At 53.1% G+C, this 17,808-nt stretch overlaps 6 protein-coding genes across 6 annotated transcripts; 4 read left to right on the top strand and 2 right to left on the bottom strand.

Moving 5' to 3' along the window:
- Nucleotides 1–1,157: 1,157 nt before the first annotated feature.
- AYO20_04029 (hypothetical protein) lies at nt 1,158–2,366 on the top strand (the record flags this gene model as incomplete). The annotated part of the gene is made up of 1 exon (XM_022642328.1): nt 1,158–2,366. One exon carries the CDS (start codon nt 1,158–1,160, stop codon nt 2,364–2,366), a length of 1,209 nt encoding a protein of 402 aa, XP_022501709.1.
- Nucleotides 2,367–3,185: 819 nt separating this feature from the next.
- On the top strand, nt 3,186–5,186 carry AYO20_04028 (hypothetical protein; the record flags this gene model as incomplete). Its single annotated transcript, XM_022642327.1, has 1 exon — nt 3,186–5,186. One exon carries the CDS (start codon nt 3,186–3,188, stop codon nt 5,184–5,186), a length of 2,001 nt encoding a protein of 666 aa, XP_022501708.1.
- Nucleotides 5,187–5,916: 730 nt separating this feature from the next.
- Nucleotides 5,917–7,418, top strand: AYO20_04027 (hypothetical protein; the record flags this gene model as incomplete). The annotated part of the gene is made up of 3 exons (XM_022642326.1): nt 5,917–6,118; nt 6,238–7,166; nt 7,257–7,418. 3 exons carry the CDS (start codon nt 5,917–5,919, stop codon nt 7,416–7,418), a joined length of 1,293 nt encoding a protein of 430 aa, XP_022501707.1.
- Nucleotides 7,419–12,041: 4,623 nt separating this feature from the next.
- AYO20_04026 (hypothetical protein) lies at nt 12,042–12,645 on the top strand (the record flags this gene model as incomplete). The annotated part of the gene is made up of 3 exons (XM_022642325.1): nt 12,042–12,053; nt 12,148–12,299; nt 12,390–12,645. The coding sequence occupies 3 exons, from the start codon at nt 12,042–12,044 to the stop codon at nt 12,643–12,645; spliced, it is 420 nt and encodes a 139-aa protein (XP_022501706.1).
- A 1,044-nt stretch (nt 12,646–13,689) lies between these two features.
- On the bottom strand, nt 13,690–14,679 carry AYO20_04025 (hypothetical protein; the record flags this gene model as incomplete). The annotated part of the gene is made up of 1 exon (XM_022642324.1): nt 13,690–14,679. One exon carries the CDS (start codon nt 14,677–14,679, stop codon nt 13,690–13,692), a length of 990 nt encoding a protein of 329 aa, XP_022501705.1.
- Nucleotides 14,680–16,181: 1,502 nt separating this feature from the next.
- AYO20_04024 (hypothetical protein) lies at nt 16,182–17,731 on the bottom strand (the record flags this gene model as incomplete). The annotated part of the gene is made up of 3 exons (XM_022642323.1): nt 16,182–17,009; nt 17,063–17,202; nt 17,257–17,731. 3 exons carry the CDS (start codon nt 17,729–17,731, stop codon nt 16,182–16,184), a joined length of 1,443 nt encoding a protein of 480 aa, XP_022501704.1.
- Nucleotides 17,732–17,808: the final 77 nt, after the last annotated feature.

Here is a 17,808-nt window from a genome sequence, read left to right as displayed (position 1 = left end):
AGGTGCTCTGGGTGGTGCACTAGAGATTGCAGATTGCAGATTGCAGATTGCAGATTGCAGACGTAACATGCGGGTCGTGGGACTAGAACATTAGAATCATAGATTGCGTGGGCATGCTTGTACATGTATGCGTGCATGCGTTGGATAAGGACAAGACAAGGCTCGGTCAAAAGCGATCGATTCGGTCGAGAGAGAAGAGAGGACCGACCATTTACCATCACCATCACCGAGGATCAGGAGGGGAGGAGGCTCTTATGGCCGAGATTGACATGAGATGAGGTGATGTGATTTTGGTCTGTTTCTGCCTAGTGCCTGGGATATAAAGACGCAGGGAGAGTGCTGCAGTCAGAGAGAGAGAGAGAGAGAGAGAGAGAGAGAGAGAGAGAGAGGCTCGAGCACTTTGATAGATATTATCTCGCTCGCTGGGTACCTATTACTATACCTTGGATATAGCTACGGCCTAGCTTTCTCCTACTCCCTCTTCGTCTTCGACTTATCACTTTACTCTCTTGACTTTACTCATGCTCTCCTCTCCTCTCCTCTCCTCTAAGCACCCAACACACTTCGCTCCTTCATCCATCGAGGTACTCGCTCGGGTGGTCGGTGTATCGGTCGATCGGCCCAAAGTACCCGCGGTACGACAGCAAATAATCAATCAATCAATCAATCAACCCCCCTGCCAGCCACGCACGCACGCTCCCCGCCGGAACACATTCCGTGTCTGATTGATAAGATAATCACACATACTTTTTTCTCCTCCGTCGGGATTGTGGGGAAATTTGTTTCGTCAAAAGGCCCTGGCAGGCAGGTCGGCAGACAGGCAGGCAGGGCAGGCTGACCGTGTATTCGTCATTGAGAGATCGTCGGTATAATAATAATACAAGGATATTGTTATTTTTCTAGACGAGGAAAAAGGAACAAAGGAAAAAAAAACAACCCCTAATCTTCTTTCCCCCCTCCAGGTCCCTCCAGAGGAGGACTTCTCTTCCACGACTCGACCAGATCAATCGATCAATCAACCCATGTCCTCCTCCTCCTGCTGCTGCTGCTCTACGAGGGACGGAAACAAGCACAACAACTGCTGAGAAACACATACTCCCTCCTCGACCGCCGCTAGACCCTCCGACCGGAGCCTCCCCCTCCACTGGTGGCCGGGCATGTCTTCACTCCTCCGCAACGTCAAGACGTTCCTTACGCCCTCGTCATCGCACTCACACCTCCAGACGCGCGACGGCTTCACCACCGCAAAGACTGAGGCCGAGCTGTTTCCCCCGACCGACCCGGCCGTCGACGGCCAGGAGTGCCTGCATGACTGCACCTCGTGCACCGTGCACTACCCAACCAAGTTCTCCGTCGACGAGAGCGACCGGCTCTTCGGTCACGTCAAGGGCTTCAACGTCCACCTCCTCGTCGGCACGGGCAAGTCCGACTGGGTCCGCGATGTCACCGACGAAAAGGGCTCCGTCATGCAGGCCGTCGGCAAAGTCGGCTTGGACCTGAGCGGGAAGGGCGGTCGGGTCATGCTGAGCGCGAGCAATTTCCCTTCCGGGGAGGAGTGTCACGATGCTGGCGAGGAGGCTGGCACGAGTGATTGCATGCTACTGCCTAGTTGGGTCATGATCGAGAAGGTCAGGCCGAGTCAAGCGGCCTCCCTGATGAAAGAGGTGGTGGACAAGAGTGCCAGAAACGACACGCCTGTTGGCGGCGCCAAAAGAGCGGAGGTCAATGGGCATGATCATGTGCCGTCACACGCAGGAGAGCAACAAGAGCGTGAAGACATTCCGGATGTATCTGGTTTGCAGATTGGAGAGGGTGCAGAAGCACCACATCAAAACAGCTCACAGCAGGAGGAACAACAGCAGACATCCCAAGGCAACACGCTTGACCCGGCGCCACTACCGCTATCAATCTCCTCGTCCTTTAAAATCCGCCCTATACCTCATTCCTATCTAATCCTCATGTGTAGCCAAAAGACCCGCGATGCCCGCTGCGGCCAGTCCGCGCCGCTCCTCCGCAGAGAATTCGAACGCATTCTGCGCCCCATGGGTCTCTATCGTGACCTCCACGACGACCGACCCGGTGGTGTCGGGATATATTTCATTAGTCACGTCGGCGGCCACAAATACTCTGCCAATGTGATGATCTACCGAAGACAAGGACGGAAGAAAGAGGTGGGAGGAGATGATGTGGACGTAGACGGAGAGAAATTGGAGAAAGAGGCGGTTCAACTCATCTGGCTCGCGAGAGTGAGGCCGGAAGATTGTGAAAACATTGTGCGGTATACGGTCTTGCAGGGTAAGGTTGTCAAGCCGCAGAGGCAGTTGAGGGGGGGATTCGATCGGGAGAGGGGAGTGACGAGCTGGTAAAGCTCTGCTTGCGTACATCACGTACTGCATTGCACTGGATCACATTAGATTGGGTATAGACAAAGATAATAAAGGCTGGGGAACAATCGAGCGGCACTCTGCAGCACATCAGCATCGAGTCCTCGGAGCACGACTCTCGGAAAATTCTATAGCTTTTGGGATTCATATATTTTCAGGGTTGGGATGTAGACAATAGTCTTGGTTTTGCCCGGTGATCATGCCTCGACGAGGCTCAAATACACCACGCTTGGGAATAAGACGTCTCCCCTACTACCTCAGTCCACCGAGCTGACAAGGCTCCCCGTTCGGGAGAACCCGAGATCGCGAGGATCTCAAGGGCTCTCTGTCCCAAGGACCGAGCTCAAGGGTAGACTGGCCCCCCCGCGAAGGGGGGCAAAAGGATTCGGTGGTTTCTCTCAGTTCTGTCGACGGGGAAAATAGACATTAATGGGGGTGCTGTTAATGGCTCCGCAGTGTTTCGTCGAGAACGTCGCAAAACGCTGCGACCTTGGACTAAGCCGCCGAGACGGTTAGGAAGGGAACGTTTGCGACACAGAACTTTTTGGTATGAAAAGGAAAAGAAAAAGAAGGGAGGAAAGGAAAACGAACGGTTGAAATGAAATAGGGCCTCGAGAAATTCTTGCCAAGATTTAAGTCACGCTAGGACAAATATGGTTTAGTGAGAAGTGCCTGTCTGATAACCTCCGCAGCCCGATGAGGGTTTTGCCTGTTGTCTGCGCTGTAATCATCCCACCACCCGCTGCCTACCTGCTGTCTTCGTTAGTATTTCGGTTGGCAGTTCAAGCAGCATCTCCCAAAATGGCGGCCGCGGCGGATATTGAGCAGATGAACAAGCTCAGAAAGACCCTGGGTCTGCCTCTGTTGAGCGTAAGTGGACAACCTCCACAATCATCTGAAGGACCAACATTCAAAGAATCCAAAAGAAGAGACCAAGACTCCGACAGCGACCAAGATGACGACCCCGCGTCCACCCTAGAGACCCGGGAAGCCGCCGGGTACGAAAACTGGAACCAGTTGCGCGAGGAAGAAAAGAGGCGTGCGCTCCGTGAACAAAGGAAACGGGAGATCCAAAGACAGAGGGATGCCGAGGCTAGGAACAAGAAGCTCGAGGGCAAGGGTCTGGGGGATCTCGATGATGAGGCAGAACTTGACACGAAGGCTTGGTTGAAGGGCCAGAAGAAACGGCAGTCCAAGATCGAGCGCGAACGCGCCGAGCGATTAGCACGAGAGCTGGCAGATCGCGAGAGAGACGCCGCTGTCGAGTATACCTCCAAAGACCTTGCTGGCGTGCAGGTTGCGCACGAAATTGGCGACTTCGACGAAGGCTTGGGAGAGCAGATCTTGACGCTGAAGGACACGGAGATCGGTAAAGGTGATGACAGTGAGCAGGAAGATGTGCTGGAGAATGCGGACCTTATTGCCAGAGAAAAGGTTCAGGAGAAACTGAATCTCAAGAAGCGAAAAGTCTACGATGTTAATGACGACTCTGAAAAGGGACTACTGGCTCAGTACGACGAGAAGAAGCGGAAAGCATTCACCTTGGATGGTCAGGGTGCCACTATCGAAGAACGCGAGGCCAAACGCCAGCAGATCGGCGAGAAACTCAAGAATACCGTCAGCTTGGACGTTCTCAAGGCAGAGCCTGTTTCGGACTATTTGGAGATCAAGATCAAGAAGCCCAAGAAGGAAAAGAAGAAGTCAAAACGCCAGAAACTTGTGGATGAAGATGATGACATCGTCTTTCCACAAAATAATAGCAATGGCGATGCTATGCAGGTTGACTCTGCTGGCACCGCCTCCGCTCCAAGGGCGCGAACTGCTGGAGACCATTTTGATGACGATGAAGATCTTGCGAGTGCCCTTGCGAGAACCAGGACTGCGGTACTGAAGAAGCAGAAAAGAAAGGCTGAAGACATTGTCAATTTGTTGAAACAAGAACAGAACGAAGAGGCTGAAACTGGAGACACGAATGGCGGCCTTGTGCTCGACGACACCACCGTCTTCCTGGACAATTTATCTTCCCGGCCAAGGGATGAGCAGCTTGAACGAGGTGTGAAGAAGTCCATTGAGAAGGCCGAGTCAGAGAGCCCTACTCGGCAGTTGAAAGAGGAAGACGAAGACCACCAAATGGGCGAGGCTTATAGTGGAATTGACAACGAAGAAGAGCTCCTTGACCGCATCAAGCGCGAGCGCTCAACTGTAACGCCAGAAGTGCCGCACACGGGTCTTGAGGAGGAAAAGACACTCGATCAAGGTATGGGAGCCGCCCTCAGTCTTCTCCGACAACGTGGCCTTCTCAAGGAGAGTGATGCACCCAACAAGAATTCTCTGTACAAAGATCGGCAAAAGTTCATCATCGAAGCGCGCTTGCGCGAGCATGAAAATGAACAAAAGGCACGAATGCAGCGCGAGAGGGACCGTCAATCGGGTAAACTGACGGGTATGTCTGTCAAAGAACGAGAAGAGCATGCCCGCTGGCAAAACACCCATCGGGAGCACCAATCTTCCATCCAGGCTGCCGCCACCTTCAACCGGGAATACAAGCCTGATGTGCAGATCAAGTATGTGGACGACGATGGCCGTATCATGAACCAGAAAGAAGCTTTCAAACACCTGAGCCATCAATTCCACGGCAAGGGTAGCGGGAAGTTGAAGACGGAGAAACACCTCAAGAAAATTGCCGAGGAGAAGAAGCGCGAAGCAACCAGCGTTCTAGACAGTAGCAAGGCCACGGGAATGAGCAACGCACAGGGAACGATGGGCAAGAAGAACAAGGTTGCTGGCGTAAGGCTGGCCTGATATCAGTTTTGTGTGTTGTGGCTTGTGCGTTATCTTGACAAGGCTGTGGGTTCTTATAACGGATTCATCGAGAGGGACTTTGGTTGCTGTGGAGGTGACGGGCACGTGACATGGTAGAATGGAATTCCGGCCTCGGGGAAGTTTGGAGGCAGCACCCAGTGGCACCTGGCACTGACCGCGGGTGGCCGGAGCTTATACCTGTAGCTGTTCCGGTGGCTGCAAGCCCCTAGAACCAACCCTGTTTATTGGCTGCGCTCAACCCGATCCCCGCCTAACACGTACCTAGTGGCTCGCCTGTACCTCCCTGGCCTCCTGGAACACGCCCTTCCCCCAAGTATCTGTTCCAGGTACCGAAACGGAAAAGCAAAAGCGTTACGAATTTTTTTTGGAGAAGCAATTTCAGAGACAGTCGAACTGGAAGGGAACCAGAGCAGACAAGAGTTAATTCCAGCACCTCATCCATCATCCATCATAAAGGTCCTCAAGTCCTTCATCTCTCATCTCAATTCATCCTTGGCAGATCCAGATCGAGACGGATAAAGTGTCTCTGCTGTCCTCTTGTTGACTCAAAGTCCCCTGAAGCCATTGTACCTACCACACGACCACCTCGACCGAACGAGCTTCGACTTGAGCTGGCTTTTGCTCTGAAATAGACTTTTCTACAACCTGTCCTTGCGTGTACCATATCAGATATCCATCTCTAGCTTCATTTCTGTTGGCCCTCTCAACAATGCTCTCCACCCTTCGACCTACAGTCGCTCGTTCAGCTCTGCGCCAGCAGGCTGCGACCGCCACACAGGCAATCCGCATCGCGAACGCATCGACATGGGCAAACGTCAAGGAAGGACCTCCTGATGCCATCTTGGGCATCACCGAGGCGTTCAAGAAGGATAGCTTTCCTGAGAAGATCAACCTGGGTGTGGGCGCATATCGTGAGTGAGCACCAGAGCCTGAACGCATTCCCTAGGATTCATCATTGGCCTTTTCCTCCTCCGATAGAAAATGTCACCCATCCTCACGAGCCGTACTGATGTTTGTGTTTCTCTTGCAGGCGATGATAAAGGCAAACCCTACGTCCTCCCGAGCGTGCGCACCGCCGAACAGAAAGTCGTCTCCTCCTCCCTCGATAAAGAATACGCAGGAATCACCGGTGTGCCCTCGTTCACCAAGGCCGCAGCGCTGCTTGCCTACGGACCCAACTCCAAACCAATCCAGGAAGACCGCATCGCCATAACTCAGTCCATCTCCGGCACTGGAGCGCTGAGAATAGGCGGTGCTTTCCTCGAACGCTTCTACCCGGGCGCAAAGACAATCTACATCCCCACCCCTTCGTGGGCGAACCACAGAGCCGTCTTTTCCGACTCGGGGCTCGAAGTTAAGCAGTACAAGTACTACAACAAGGACACCATCGGCTTGGACTTCGACGGCATGCTCGCGGACCTCAAGTCTTTCCCCACCGGCTCACTCGTTCTCCTGCATGCCTGCGCACACAACCCCACCGGCATCGACCCGACCGAGGAACAATGGCAGCAGATCGCCAAAGTCATGAAGGAGAAGTCACACTACCCATTCTTTGACATGGCCTACCAGGGATTTGCGAGTGGTGACACCAACAAGGACGCATACGCCGTGCGCCTGTTCATTGAGCAAGGCTTCGGTCTCTGTCTGTCACAGTCTTTCGCCAAGAACATGGGTCTATACGGCGAACGTGTGGGCGCCTTCAGCATCGTGTGCGACAGCGCCGAGGAGAAGAAGCGGGTCGAGAGCCAGATCAAGATCCTCGTGCGTCCGTTGTATTCCAACCCACCGGTCCACGGAGCCAGGATTGCCAGTGAGATTCTGAACGATGCGGGGCTCAACAAGCAGTGGCTCGGTGAGGTCAAGGGCATGGCAGACCGGATCATTGAGATGAGGGCTCTGTTGAAGAAAAACCTCGAGTCGCTGGGAAGCAAGCATAACTGGGATCACATCACGAATCAGGTACGTCTCAGCCGTCCGCGGAGCCAAGAGAAGATAGCCCCAACCCACTGATATAAATGAGAGCTGGGACACTGACAGTTATGCTTCTAGATTGGCATGTTTGCCTACACCGGCCTGACGGCCGAGCAGATGGATAAGTTGGCCAAAGAGCACTCTGTGTACGCGACCAAGGATGGACGTATCTCCGTTGCGGGCATTACCACCGACAACGTCAAGAGATTGGCAGAGTCGATTTTCAAGGTGACTGGTTAAATTGGGTCCCAATGACACCTCTCTGTGTTCCAATACGAGCAGGCAAGGAGTTTTGGGTTAAGAGCGAATACTCTCCAAGACTACCAGCCAGCAATACTCGGCTGTCTAGCATAGGAAGCCATTGCTGACGATCTTGCTGGTGAGTGAGTGTCTAAGCCAGTTGGGGGTGGAGATTTTGTGGTTTTTTGTTTAGCGTATCGATCTGCACGTTCCGACTTCACACCAGGCACCATGTATCAAAATCGAGGGCGGCATCCGGAGATAGATAGAACAGGGGCGGACAAAACTCTCCATAGATTTGAGCAAATCACACAAAGAATGTTGAACGTGGAAGAATTCATCATGCGATTTTATCTTTCCGTGTCTCTAACTGTGCCCCACGGAGAGTGGTTTTGATTGAGATGGCTGTTTGATTACATGCAAACAGGAGAGGGGAGGGAAGCAGGAAATCGACCGAATGCAGCATGCACCATATCCATCCCTCTGGACGCCTGTGTAGGGTAGTTTTGAGGTACGCGGAAGGGGTACGTACATGTATATGTACATAATGTGTACCCCCATAGAAGAATGCGTATGCATTATGTATCTACGTATGCCATGAATGCATATAGGTATCTAGGTAATTAGGTATCTCGAACCTCCTCCCGTCACACCCATCCTTCTATTTCACCTCGATACTGGAGTGTACATATACGCATTTATTCCATATCTAACGAAAGCGGAACAGACACAGACAAAGCAAAGACGAGAAAAAGGTAAGGGCGAGGTTCATTATTGATTAATTAATCGGGATCCCCGAAACAACCAATAATAAGCACCAGGAGCCACGAGCTCGGGCTAGGGCCAAGGCGTTGACATGTCTGCATGTCCAAGGTCCCAGAACAGCGGCACCGGCACCGGCACGGCCACCGGTACCAACACCAGCATCAGCACCAGTGCACAATTGAGAGGGTTCAACTTAAACATCTTGGGAGACCTTGGGATCTCTTTCGGCGCGACCATCTATGGATCTGGGCGCTGGGCTGGGGGAATGAATACACAGCACACGGAGGTGAGGACCTCGTACCCGATCGATGCGTCTCTTCTATTACTTGAATGTTCAATGTTTTCTTCTCGTAAAGTAAGCGAGATGGAAATAATATACTGTACCTCGTACCTCATACCTTGTCTTGTCGATTGTTCCCCCAAATGGGTTTGACGAGGAGGTGCCCAGAAAGGATGTGTTGAAAAAAAGGGAGTTTGGCCGTATTTGGCCCGCCTCGATCTCCCTCCCTCTCTCTCTCTCTGTGCACGCTATCACCGCTGGCCATGTGGGCAACATGTGGGTAGCATGCAAACTAAAAAGAAACTATATCCCGGATCCCCTTTTGCTCCAAGAGGCCGACCGACCCCCTTATACCACCACCCGTCCAGACATCCACCAGACAGCCGTTCTGGGAGGGGGGAAACCATTTACTGGGTCTTCCGGGAGAGATTTCCAACGGCTCAGACAAAGTCTTTCCGTTTACCTTTTTGCTGCTCGGTGCCGCTAGCCTCACCGCTGAACGCCTCCACGTCTCTTGTGTTCGCTTCTTGTTGCTCAATAATTGCTCGCGACCCGAGATCTCCCCAGGCTGGCAGAGGCTGGCAGGGTCGCGGGTGCAGGCGGTTCCCGCCGCAGTGGAGGGCCGTTTCACTACCATGGACATTTCGACTGCTCGTGTCATGGGAGAGGGGTTGAATCAGTTGACCTTTTGTTCGTATAGTATTCTCTCACCAGCAACCACCAAACAAAGCCCAGACAAATGCCGGTCAAACTGCGTTGGGAAGTCGAGGTAAGGTGGGGAGAGCCGCTGCTTGCTCCCGAACATGTCGTTTGGGCCCTTACTCCCCCCAACCGAGTGGGAAGACCAAGAGTGTGTTCCAGTGGCGCCAGTGCTAGGCTCTGGCGTGATGGCAGCCGAATGGGCGCCCAAGCTGCGGGTTGACATCATTGGCTTTGTGGTCTCTTCGCCTACCCATCGGTGCGCCACTGCTTGCTTTTTCGTCTTTCTCTTGCAGCTTCAGCGGCCGCGTGGGCTGCACGAAAAGGGGACCAATCAAGCCTATTTCAGCGCTTAGTTGACCCCTTGGACAAATACTTCTGTTCTATAAAGTCGTCAGAGGCCCTCCTGTGTTGCTGCCCCGAGACTGGTGACTTGTGCTCGTCTGCACTCCGTACGACACCGATGGGACCCTGAACGCTTATCGACGTCATCGCGCAGGTTCGAATTGAGGCAAAATTTTTGACGTCCAAGGAGGCAGCGTAGCAGCAAATTCGAGGGGACAGGGTGATTCGGAAAACGAGGGGCAAACAGGCCTCGAGCGACCTCCACAGTAATGGCAACTAGCTGGAGGAGGTGGCCCCCTCCGTTGATTTTTGGATTGCATGCACCGTAGACAGGCGGACTGAACACTCACCAGAGGGATGAAATTGTAGTTGCACAGGGCATGCCGTCAGCTTTCCCGATTCATGGCGTATCAGTGTCGATCTGCCGTATTCCTGGCCGGTAAACCGACTGTTTCGGGAATGGACCCAACTGTGCGGCTGCTCGTTGGCTCAAGCGTTCTGGGGAGTCTAAATATGCTCCTGCAGGATAAGAGGACTTGTCTTGTTTCCCAACTGGAGTGGCAGAAGACTGGAGAGTGAAAGCATTCCACCTTCCGAAGTCCGCTAAAAAGTGGTGGTGTTGGGTGCGATTGGGGAACCACAAATAGTCACCTCATCTCTTGAGTCACTTGTTCTCCGTCAAGCAGGGTATTCCCCACGCGACGAGCCACCCGTCAGCTTACCGAGCCCAAGATACGAGTAGCTGGCTGGTGGCTGGAAAGAACGGGATGTGGTGGTATCGCCGATGTCTGTTTTGAGGGTGAGAGAGTATAGATACGTAGGTAGAAGCCGTGGGAGTGGTAATCTATGGGAGGTACCGATGGAGGGATCGAGGGAGGTGAGGAGTGAGCAAAGGGTCTCGTTGGAAATCGGAACGAGAGTAGAATGAATAATGGGTCTCGAGACGAGGACTGACTGGTGGTGGGAGGGCGGGTATCCTAGGTCGGCCGTGGTTCTCTTGCGTGCCGTATCTCTCTGCCTCTCTCTTGATGCCCACGGGCTCCAGTTTTGTTCCTTGCGTTGTCCTTAGCCCATTGAGGTGGTGAAAATCCCTTCAGCCTCGAACTGGTTCATCATAGAGTAGGCTCCAAAGTCGCCAAGCAGACAAACTCGTCCCCAGATTTTATTCCCTTTACCTCAAGCTCCCTTGTCGCACCCATCTCTTCCAGACGAGCGTCCAGGTATACGACAGGGTCGCCTCACACCCTTCGGACACGGTCGAAGTTTCAGGGTCCTACTTTCTTCCTTCTTGTTCCATTCGTGTCTTTTGGCCGCGTCCGAGTGTGAAGTGGGATTGCGCTTGGCCCCCGCTTGTCTTTGGGACGACTTGACGCTTTTGGTGGTTGATCTGCGCTGCCGGACGGAGATCTTGGGCTCGGTTGCTCGCGAGACAAAACGCATATCGCAGGCCAGCATCGCAGGAAGTAGCCGGTTGACCCGAGTTTCGCACAAGAGAGCAGGGCCTGAGGTACGTTAGCAGCAGTCTTTTTGCCCCTCTCAGTTGGTCCAGGGGTGGTGCATTTTCAATCGCAGTTTGGTGCATGGGTGCGTAGGATTGGAGTTTTTTTTTTCTCGAAGGGACATTGACCCCCTTCACCACATCGGTAGCCCCGCCCCTTGGGACAAAAAAGCTGAGAGAAAACAAGAGCCCCGTCAGATCTGTTCCTGATATCATTTTGCAGGCCCAGTGCTGTTCAGCCTCAAGCAAACTTGCCGGCTTCTGGTGAGGGTATTCCAAGGGACATTTTTCGAATGAGAATTGGTCGCTCTCCCGCTCTCCCGCCCTCGCCGCAGACTTGAGCACCTCTGATTTCGGCAGAGCGAGTTGATTGAGCTTCAGGATCAGCAATCATCGACAAAGACGTCCGACGTACGTCACTTCCCACTGGTCGAGCGGTTTCAAAATTCGTCAATTCGGCTTCCCAATTCACTGCAGGCAATCGTCCGCCGACAACATCTCGTAGCATTTTTGTACAACTGCAGTGTTACTTCCATCTACAATCTCAACGTTGGATTGCCGAAGGAGTTGATCCGTTTGCTGGGATCTGATTACCAAAAGTCTTCGGCTCCCGCACATCCTGGTTGCCTCTTGCATTTTACTCGACTGTTTACCTTTTCCCCTCTGTGGGATTCTGAGGTCGGTTGAACCCGTTGCACATACTTTGAAGGGTCTTGTGACGCCAGCCAGCACGAGGGTTTTGAGTCTCGATCTGACCATCTTGGTAAACCGCTGACACCATGTCTGCAGACAGACTATTTCCACCAGCGGCCTCTCTGCTATCCTTATCTTCACCGCTGACTCCGCATCATTAACATCAACGACACCATTGTCACCCTGGTTGCCATCCCCAGACACGCCTGCGCCGGTCTTTGGAAGGATACCCTACAAAGCGGCGAGAGAGATTGTGACGCTCCTAACAGCCAAGGGCTCGCCCACCACCTCGAATCAGTCTGCACCTGCCCACAGGCTCGTTGTTTCACGTACACGTGACGCCATGTCTGAGGAAGTAAGTACGACAGGGAAACAGCGACGACCCATTCCGGGACAGGGGCTGAAAAGCATCGTGGACCTGCCATGGCTGACGTGTGGGCTCGCAACAGATCGAATTCGACTTCGGTGATAATGTCGAGAAGAGCACGTTTGAACAGATTCTCGACATGGACGAGGAAGATGATCGAGACTTTTCAAAGTCAATAGTCTTTGGATTTTTGGAGCAAGCAGAACAGACTTTTGGCAAAATGGACACTGCCATGTGAGTCTCTGCATGCCGGCTGCCGATGGTCACGTCTCGCACGTCTCGCTGCATGCGTTCGGGGTGTAACTGACCCGTGTTTTCCAACAGGAAAGAAAAAGACCTCGCCGAGCTTTCCAGCCTGGGTCACTTTCTCAAAGGCTCGTCTGCGACATTGGGCTTCACAAAGGTCAAGGATGAATGTGAGAAAATCCAACACTATGGACACAAGAAAAACGAGACCGGCGAAGTGGATGAACCAGATGAAGACAAGTGCCTGAGACTCATTGGCGAAAGTCTTGCTGAGGCTAAACGAGCTTATGAGGTCGTCAATAGCCTGATGAAGCAGTTCTACGCCGAACCCTGACGAAAATTGGGTTTCCCGGGATCAACGTTCCTGCGCACGAGCACTGGCATCACCACCTGGTTCTATGTTTCAACGAGAGAAATCTGGGATCTGGACCACCAGCTGGTTTGTCTACGGAGCCGAACGAGACGACGGCACTCTTTCGCAACCCCATGACTCGAAGTGCCAGCGTGGAATCGACCCAATCACTTTCCAAGACTCCTCTTTACATACGGCATGCGTTTAGACTGCAAGACATGATGACTTGTTTGATTTCATTTGGGACGGGGTGGGAATTGGGCATCGTTCGTCATCGAACTGAGGACTGACAGAACAGAAATTCTTGCACGAACTGTTCGGGGTTATGCGCCCACGAACGGATACATAGTAACCCCTTTCACCATTCCCCTTTCTCTTGAGGCAATCGTCTTTGCTCCTATTTTTGTCTCCAAACGCTGTCTTTGACTAATCATGCAGCCACAGTTCTCTTGTCTTCTTTTGCCTCCAAATCGATATTGGGTTGCACTCGCGGTGTTTGGCGACAGTGCTACATGGTGAGCGACAGAATACAAACCGATTTCCTTCGCCGCTGGTTATGCTGGTCCTCCTGAATCGCACGCTGCAAGGAGAATCATTGTCACTCGTTTTGTCCACTGCAGCACCGTACCAAACTAGCTGTCAAGCTCAGACACAACGCGAACAAGGGACATCATAGAGAGCAAGATATCTGCCTCCGGCACAACGAGAACAGTAAGAGAGGTGCAGGGTACAGAACGAAAAAGGCAACAGCCGATGCCAGACGCCCGATCTGCAAAGCAGTTGGGCACCCGTAACACACAGGAGTCATGATCCATCACAGCCTGTGGCTCAATTCATCCTCTCAACACTGCGGTTGTTGAAATGTAGTGCTGCCACTATCAGTACTAGGAGCAGTTGCATCTCTCACAGGTGTCATGATACGACACGGGGTGTTTAATATTCTTCGATATACCTCGGTTGATCACCAGAAGCGTTTGAATGTCGGGTGGCTCGATTGGAGGACATGCTGCTTGTCTCGAAGAAAGTCTACACGGTGGTAACATGTCCGACGACCGGTTGGAGATGCGAGCCATATCCACGTCTTCTGACACCAGCTCTGCGGTTCCAGTGGTGAGGCATCGGGCTCAATGTGCTGCACGGAGGTGTGAGTGGAGTGATGGCGCATTTGAAGGATGTCTGTGGTGATGGCATTGGAACGATGCTGAATGTTGCAGTCTGACCTTGCGCTCTGGCAGCAGCAGTCGAGGCCGCGCTCACGCCCTTCCCACGGATATCACTGCTGGGCTGGTCGTGCTGATGCTCGTGCAGATATGCGTGTTTCAGCGTTGTCGTCAGAATTTGTGGCTGCCACCTGTCACCCCAGTGCCCTGCCGGCCCCCATGTTGCGTATTGGAGGGTGGGAAACTCTGTCTCTATCCCTGAGGCTGTGGCTTCGCTGGTCCTGATGTCGTCGTGCAGCCAAGAATTCGGCAACAAGGGTGCTTGTTGATGTCCACTTTCAAACGGACAAGGACCTGTTCGGGCAAGGGAGTGTTCGACGATACTCGCACCTGCGGCTCTGCTGGACATCGGGGAAGCTGGAGTAGAGGCGCGAAAAGAAGAGATCGAACTTTCAATCTCCCAGTTGTTCTGACTTGGTGGTGAGGAAAAGGATGACGAAGACTGCCTCATTATACCAGCATCCTGAGGCTCGTTGAGATCACGATACTCCTCCGGGATCGGGCTGTCGTCTCCATCATCGGCGCAGAATACACGTGCCTCTATCGCCGTCGAATGGCCACGAAATTGAGCCTGAGCCTGAGTCTGAGACATGACGGGGATGATGTGACTGTCGGTTGTCGCCGCAGACACAGAGAGCTCCTTCGCAGGGACACCCGCTTCTGCACCACCGCCGCGGCTTGCGCTCCTCCTCTCTTGTGCCCGAAACGCCAATTCGGCAAAGAGTCCAGCGAACCGGCTTCGTCTCGGGCGGTTTCGATACTGGATCGCCAGGCTTGGGGACTCCATCAGCGTCATCGTTCCTCCACGCCTCTCAGATCCCCTGCCTCCGTCGCTTGCGATTGTGATTGTGAATGTGAAGTGCAATGGGGGTTACCGAACAGAACAGAGCTCCGCTAGAGCAGAGAGAAAGAGATATGGGGAGGAGAGACGCGGTCTTTCTCGTGACGACCGATACACGAAGGGGGGGGGAGTTGGGTTGGAGGACGAAGAATAAGGTATCGACGATATCCGTGGGCCAACAAGAGAAGAACGTTCGGGTCTTGGAATGAGGATTGAAGAGAGAGTCTTCTTGAAGCAAAGGAACGAGAGTATTTGCACAAGGAAAAACGAGGCCGTATATATGTATATAATTACTGTGTCCATCATCATCACCACCGTCTCCATCTCCAGAGCCACTATACAATGCAGTAAAACGCAATGCAATGCAATGCAATACAGTTCTTTGCTTCTCTTGCTTTGTCTTGTCTCCGGCTTGTCGGTAGCCAGCCGTGTTTGCATTCCGTGTCTGCGATTGCGGTTGGGGCTGTGGCTGTGGCAGTTTTTGTTTGTATCCCGACCCTTGTGTTTGTCGTCGTCGTTGTCTATCGACACGCAAGTCTACACGTTTCTCTTGGTCTCCGGGGTGGTCCGGGCGTCCAGGCGTCCAGGACTCTTGGGAACATCCTCGGGTCTAGGAATCAAAGACACTGCAGGGAGAAGGAGAAAGAAACTAGGGACAGCGAGCTGGAATGGAACCCTCTTACAACAAACAACAAACAACAAACCAAGTTGGCGTATTTGTCCTCAGAAAACCCACACTAGATGCATACATCGAAAGAGGGACATTTCTCTAGATTGCCCTCGATTAATGCAATGCAAGGACAAAAGAAAAAATACTAAATAATGCAAAGGTATTAATGTCCGCCATTGACGACGACGACGATGACGATGCTGATGCTGATGCTCCGTGTGAATCCCGCCTTGTCCCCTTTGATAAAATGCCACCCACAGACCTGCCGCAAGTCGATGCCACCAGCCAATGTTGTCCCCTTGTTGCGCCATGGTTCATGATTGCGCCTCTGCCTGTGCCTGTGCCTGTGCCTCATAATTGAATGGTGTATGCCGAACCCTGCCGTGGTATCAAAATCACCAGACTCCTTGCTGCTCGATAACCTCGGAACATTATCCTAGCCCACACCCATGCCTGACCGACTTAGTTCGTTCCCTCCAAAGGGTATTCCTTGTTTTTATACAAATTTCAAAGGCATAATTTGTTGATCACCGTGCTCAACCATGACAGACATGGTTGTTCGTTGAGCACTGCGGATAGTGACGGAATTCCCGACTTTCTGCTCTTGGGCCTGGCCGTCCTCGCAGCTATACACTCGAGTAGATAGCTCGACATTCTATCCCAGGATCGTCGCTGATCGACTTCTTTGGTAGAGGACTTGCCACCATTAGGAACACCCTTCACACCACGGTCACTTCGAGTTTCAGACCCCCTTCACCAGAGGTCGGCAAAGGGTCTGAAGCCCATGCTACATGACGTATCGTTCCTGTCGATTGTCCTGGACAGCCAGTGGCATTGAAGTCCAATCAGTCGGAAGCGGCATGTGGGTAGCCATATGAGGCTGACGAGGTCGAAGACCATAGTCCTCGGGCTCCGTGCTCTGAGGTCTTCGAATCGCACTTCCAGGATAGTAGAGCGAATGCCCACCATAGGCTGGTTCTGGGTAACCGTAAGTCTCCAATGAGGCTGGTGTTGGCAGTGATCCGCCACCAGGCGACCCCCACGCCAGAGCTCCCAAGTGAGGAGACGTACTGCCACTGGTGGTGCCGTTGGCGGGAGGCTCCAGAGGTTGAGGTGGTCCATATGCTGGCGGATGAGAGGTGACAGGTCGCTGTTGCGGCGCACTCGTATATTGCTGGAGGGAATGGCTCGTTAGAGGTGGTGTCGAGCGGGGCGAATTTGGCCCAAAGTCGGTCCGCATATGAGGCGGTAGGGAATGAGTTTGGGGTAAGAATCCATAGTCTGAACCTTGACGTTGCATGCCACTGGTCATAGGGGGAAGCTCTGAATGCGGTGAAATTGACAAGGTTCGATCTGCGGGCGATGCTGTGGAATTCCTCGAGGAGCCTCCTGAAGTCGACTCGTAGATGGACTGGCTCCGGGGATGCGATGGTGCTAACTTCGCATTCACCTCCGCGGCAGCTTGCTCCAGTGTGCCCGTGTGTTGGATTTGGTGCCTCGTCAGGGTGGTACGTCTTGTGAAGGTCTTCTGGCAATTGGCAAATTCACACTTGTATGGACGCTTTCCCGAGTGGATGCGCCGGTGCCGTGCAAGGGAGCTGGAGTCTGAGAAGGGCTTACGTGCCGAATTAGTCTCTGGGGATGACTTGGTTGGTATTCCAAACTCACCTTGCCACAATGACCACACAAGTGCGGTTTCTCTCCTGTGTGAACCCTCACGTGCACAGTCAAAGCAGATCGTTGTATGAATGACTTGTTGCAGCCTGGGTGGTTGCAAGCGTGAGGTCTGTCACCGCTATGAATCCGTTCTGGTGGGAAGGTTAGTGCGTTGCCCATGCCATGTAGATATGGAGGTCTCTCACCGTGTCTGGCAAGATCACTGCGTCGTGCAAACCCTTTCGAGCAGGTCCCGCAAGGAAATAGTTTGGGAGCCGGCTCGCCCTTGATCTGGGTAGGGGGCAAGTTTTCGTCCGAGATGGTGGTCTGGCTGTCGTGCCTTGGCATGTAACTGCTCGCTGCGTACATCTGAGGGCTATTCTGAGGCGGCGCCATAAGACTGTACGGCGTCACATGAGACTGCGGGAGGGATGGCTGGTGGTGAGTCATATCCGGGCCGTGGTCCATGCTGTACGCTGCACCGTCCAGGTGAAGTGATTGCTGAAACCGGGCCAGCTCGTCGCCGCCCTCAGATCGCTTCCTCGAATTCAGGAGCGTCGAAACGTCCATGCCTCCCTTGACTGGAAGAGGTGGCGATAGTGCCAGAGCCCGCTGATAGACACCCAGAGCCCGAGGATTTGGGAGGCGTTGGAAATTGAGCCCGAGGTGTAATGACTGCATGATTTTACCTGTTAGCAGAGGAATACGCAGACGAAGGAGGAACGGAAGATGGGAGTCGAGGCATTGAAGAACACCTT

Source organism: Fonsecaea nubica (assembly GCF_001646965.1).
Source record: "Fonsecaea nubica strain CBS 269.64 chromosome Unknown Scaff20, whole genome shotgun sequence".
Classification (NCBI taxonomy): domain Eukaryota; kingdom Fungi; phylum Ascomycota; class Eurotiomycetes; order Chaetothyriales; family Herpotrichiellaceae; genus Fonsecaea; species Fonsecaea nubica.
This window is presented reverse-complemented; position numbering and strand designations above follow the sequence as displayed.